General features: G+C 39.9%; 1 protein-coding gene across 1 annotated transcript; it reads left to right on the forward strand.

Moving 5' to 3' along the window:
- Positions 1–665: 665 nt before the first annotated feature.
- Positions 666–1577, forward strand: LOC118913112 (olfactory receptor 14A2-like). The gene has a single exon (XM_036886822.2). The coding sequence runs from the start codon at positions 666–668 to the stop codon at positions 1575–1577; it is 912 nt and encodes a 303-aa protein (XP_036742717.1).
- The last annotated feature ends 3495 nt before the right edge of the window (positions 1578–5072 follow it).

The raw sequence follows: 5072 nt of genomic DNA on the forward strand, positions 1-5072 counted from the left end.
AACAACCATTTGATCAATAAATATGAGAGATGCCCTAACAACAACAACCAAGAAAAAGTACACACTTCGAATTGTAAAATAAATAAGCAACCGGGATGTAATGTATAGCATAAGGAATATAGTCAAAATATTGTAACAACTTGGTATGGTGATAGCTGGTACTTAGAATTATCATGTATATAAATGTTGAATCACTGTGTTGTACACCTGAAACTAATGTAATGTAATACTGTGTGTCAACTACCCTTCAATAAAAAATAATTATCTAAAAAAAAAAAAAAAAAAATCCTACAGTTAAAGGCCTTAAGATTGCTTTCTGAAAGCAAAAGAATTTCTCATTAATAACAGCACAATATTATTGCAGCACTAATTGTGTATTGGGAAAAATTTATTAAATTATAATACATTATAATTTATCTGGTTTGAAGTTATGGCAGAGGCTACAGTGTGAGGTTTAACTCATGTAAGGACTTATTTTCTTTATATATCATTCATGGAATCCTTTTATCTTAAAAAAAGAACTTTTCAGTACTCTTCAGAGGCATTTAAGGTGGATCTATGCCTCTTCTTCAATGAAATAATTCTGTATATCAGTATGGTTCCTGTAAATTAATGTTTCTTTGCATATCTCCTTCTCTTGACAGGCAGTGAAGAGAATCCAGCATATGGTCAATGCCACAATGGCCATAGGGTTTCTTCTTCAGGGGTTTTCTGAAGTCTGGGACCTCCAGATTGTACATGGTGTGCTCTTCCTAGTGGTTTACCTGGCTGTCCTAATGAGTAACCTTCTGATCATCACTCTCATCACCCTAGACCTGCAGCTACAAACACCCATGTACTTCTTCCTGAAGAATTTTTCCTTATTGGGTATCTTCCTTGTGTCTGTCCCAATCCCAAAATTCATTGTCAATAGCCTAACTCACAACAATTCAATTTCCATTTTGTGGTGTGCTTTCCAGATATTTTTAATGACTTCCTTTACAGCAGGTGAGATATTTGTGCTCACTGCCATGTCCTATGACTGCTATGTGGTGATTTGCTGTTCCCTGCACTATGAAGTTGTCATGAATGGTGGCACTTGTGCCCTGATGGCTGGTGTTTCCTGGGTCACTTGGGGTTTCTTTGGAGCTGTGTACACAGCTGGCACATTTTCCATGCCCTTCTGTGGCTCCAGTGTGATTCCACAGTTTTTCTGTGATGTCTCCTCATTATTAAGGATGTCCTGCTCTGAAACATCAAAAATAGTTTATGCAAGTATTGGTTTCATCTGTATCATGATCTCTTATGTTTATATTTTCTCCAGTGTGCTGAAGATTCCTACCACAAAAGGTCAGTCTAAAGCTTTCTCCACATGCCTTCCCCATCTCATTGTTGTCACCATTTTTATTATAACTGCCTGTTTTGTTTATCTCAAACCACCTTCAAACTCACCATCAGTTACTGAGAGGCTGCTTTCTGTGGTCTACACTGTGGTACCTCCAACAGTGAACCCTGTAATCTACAGCCTCAGGAACAAGAAGCAGGCTCTGCTGGGATTGCTGCCTAAGACACATGGGCAAGATTCTCACTTCATATAATACATCCAAACATCACAAGGGACAGAGTGCTTTCAGATAGCTGGACATTTATTCTTCATTGGCCTTATCCTTAACTTTGGAAAGACCTGAGGAAAGAAAGGACTGTATTCATACACACTTAAGGAAATAAATGCCAAAGAGCCTGATTATTTCAAAGTTTAGATAATTGCACCACATCAGACAGTATAGCTCCCACTTGCTGCTCTTGTATGACCAGGATCCACTCTCTCTGCGACATAACACCAAAGGCATTGTTTTACTTTTCAGGTAGAGTTTTTATTCTTGGTCACCTAATAACTTACTTTCTTTATTTGATTTACTCAAAACAAAAAAACCAAACTCTTGAATGAGTGCAGTACCATGAAATATATTTGAGATGACAAGATGAAATTTACATGTGACTTCACTGAAGTTGCATCTAGTACTGAGGTGAAACAAACAGCAGGCGAAAATAATGCAATGGGCTCATTGTGGACGTGTACCCAGACCAAGGATGTGGAAGACCAAGGACTTCCAGAGTCCTTGGGAGGGACACCTAAAGCAGGCACAAATCCTAGAGGAAACTGCATCTGAACTGTGTCTCAAGTTAATGTTAATATTTCTAATCTGAGTCTAAAAAGAAGACATGAAATGTATTAAAATTATAGCAGATGTTGTTCAATGGAGGATTTTTCATCTCATTGAATGTCATTATCTATAGAGTGTGTGTCTCATGAAAACTACGTTTTTGGCCTTATATTGATTTATTCTGTTCTTAATTAACAAAAACATACAAAGTTTTCTTCAAATGATTCAATTTTGTTAGGTCTGTTATCAAATGATAACACCAAATTATTTATGGTCTCTTGAGTTAGATATATGGTTAGTTATTGTTTCTTATTCACATACAATCTCATTTAACATGTCCCCAAAGTATCTTCCAACAACTCTTGATTCTTACCACACTAATATCAGATAGAAAAAAAACCCTGAATAAGATAAAACCTTTGTGTTTCTTATACATAAAGAAATGTTTAAGATTTCTCATAGGTTCTATGGAAAAATTTGCCAAATTATATGTTCATTTCCCTTAAAGAAGCAGATATCATAAACACAATTAGATATGTTCATGTGTCAAGGTAGTTGAGAAGAGTTGTGACAACAGAAAAGACTGTTAGTCTGCATTAGTTACACCTGTCTTGGTAAAATAGTATTAGTTTAAATATTTCAGAACTTGTGTGCTTTGTGGAGATCCCTGGAGATGCTTCAGTTCCCTTAATCTCTACATTATCTTTTCGTTACCAGAGAAAACAGTGATTAAAAACCTATTTTTTCTTTAGAAGAGTGGCAGCTTGTTCTACGGAAAGAATTATAAAATTATAATTTTAATAATCGAAATTACAATTCATTCAAGTGATCAATAATGGACATGAAATCCATTAGGATAAGAGTTGCAAGAGGTTAATATATGCTCGTAATGGTAACTGGTGAATATTTCAAACTGAAAGAATTTGAGAAATGGCAGGTGCAGGAAGGACTTTCTGACCTTCCTGTGGAGTGGATCATGAAACCCTAATGTGAGCCCTGCCTCTGTGTACCCAGCGGCAAGGAGCTTCCTCGGCTCCACAGACCAGGAGCACTGCGGCGTCTGAGCAGGGCAGCCCTGGTAAGGCTCCCACGGCTCACCACACTTAGCCCCGACTCTTCGTCCCTCCACACCTTTCCACAGCGTTTACCCCTTCATCAACTAGAGCATCAAATTTCTCACTATGAACCATTTCTACAGGTCTTTAATTCATTTAGAGAGGCTCCTATATACATAAAACTTACATTGATTAATCTTATATGATTTATCTTACTCAGGGGTCCCACTCAAGAACTGAAAAGAAAGAGGGAAGATAAATATTTCTTCTCCTGCAGTTTCTGACGCCCTAACAGGGATGGCTAGGAAAACCCATTCCTTCCAAAGCCTGAGGAAGACGTCCTGGGAAAACTGGCAGAAGCTTTCAAAGGGCAATAATTATTAACAGAGTCAGATCTCCTGGGTCTCTGTGCTGACTGGGTGAGAGAGAAAGAAAAAGAAATTTCTCCCATTTTCCTTCTTTTCCCCATTCAGATGAGCAGGACAAAAATCACTTGTAAAAGTTGTTTCTCTGCACTGTGACTCTGCTTACACTGGAACTGGTCATAGATCTTCTCTGTCCCTGGGACAGTCATTACTTTCCTGTTGTTCCTAAGAACTTGCCTTGCTTTCCTCCTACCAGGATCCAGGACATTGCTTGTGTGTGTGTGGAGACCGGCTGCAGGCTGGGGCCTGTCACACGTCTGGAGAGAGATATGAGTAGCGCCCTATCTGCAGCTGACATCCTGCCGGGTGATATACTATTTAAGATTGGTTTCAGCTCCACAACATACTGATTTGACAAATATATACATTACTAAATGTTTACCACATCAAGTTTAGTTATCCCCTGGCAACACTCAAAGAAATTAGAGTATAATTGGCTATCGCCCTATTTCTGGACTTCCACTCCCATGACTAATTTATGTTAAAATTGTAATATTGTACCCTGCCTTTGGGGATGCCTCTAGAGTCTATGGTTATATAATAAAAGGCTCATTATTTTAGTCTTGAGTACCTTTCTAAGTTTCTTTCTGGTTTAAAAGATAAAATAATTTTTAAAAGACTTCAATATTCCCAGGAATGTCTGTGTGTCCAAGATGATACTAGATAATGCCACTTCTGAACTGTATTTGTAAAGAGTTCTGTGGTCAAAAGTTGGCCTAATCGGAAGCGGATGATGAGAGTCCCGCAGAAGCCATCTGTTTAAAGTCCTCTTTCCTTCCATCTCAGCCTGAGCCTGCTTTGCCCGTGGGAATGTCTCCGCTGACTTGAGCCCCTGCCTGAATGCCTGCTGACTCTGTGATCTGACAGCTCTGACCATCTCCTCACTGGCATGATTTTGCTGAAGGAAATCTGCTGTTTCAACTGGCTTCCTTGGGAAACTTACGCACCCCCAGTGTGACCCCTGGAAGCCCACTTCCCGCCGAGGGCTTTGCCCCCTTCCCTCCCTGCCACCTTGGAGCTCTCACCCAGTTACCCTGCCCTCCTTTTGAGGCCCCCCTTCGGACCTCTGCTCCTCCGTCACCCTTTCCCCGCCGTCGCATCCTTTCCCGCTGCAGTCCTGACCGTCACCTAAGCTCTGGGCCCCTCTTCACGCGGGGACTCTCAGGCACCCAGAGACACTACCCCGGAGGGCCAACCACCGTCTGAGAAGGAAAAAAAATGAATCGGAAATATGGATTCTTGGGCCACCAGTTTTTTCTTGGAAGATTCAGACCATAGATGTCTCCTTGGTCACTCTCCTAAAATTTGGTCCACAGCCTACTTAAAATTACATTTCAGGTCAAGGGAGGGTCTTGAAATTCTCTTCCAGAAAATATTAGGGAACAGGTACCCTTAATTTTTCCTACTTGATAGAAACACAATTCAGAAAAAGATATGTAACATGGAGA

This window comes from Manis pentadactyla, chromosome 13, assembly GCF_030020395.1.
Source record: "Manis pentadactyla isolate mManPen7 chromosome 13, mManPen7.hap1, whole genome shotgun sequence".
NCBI lineage: Eukaryota > Metazoa > Chordata > Mammalia > Pholidota > Manidae > Manis > Manis pentadactyla.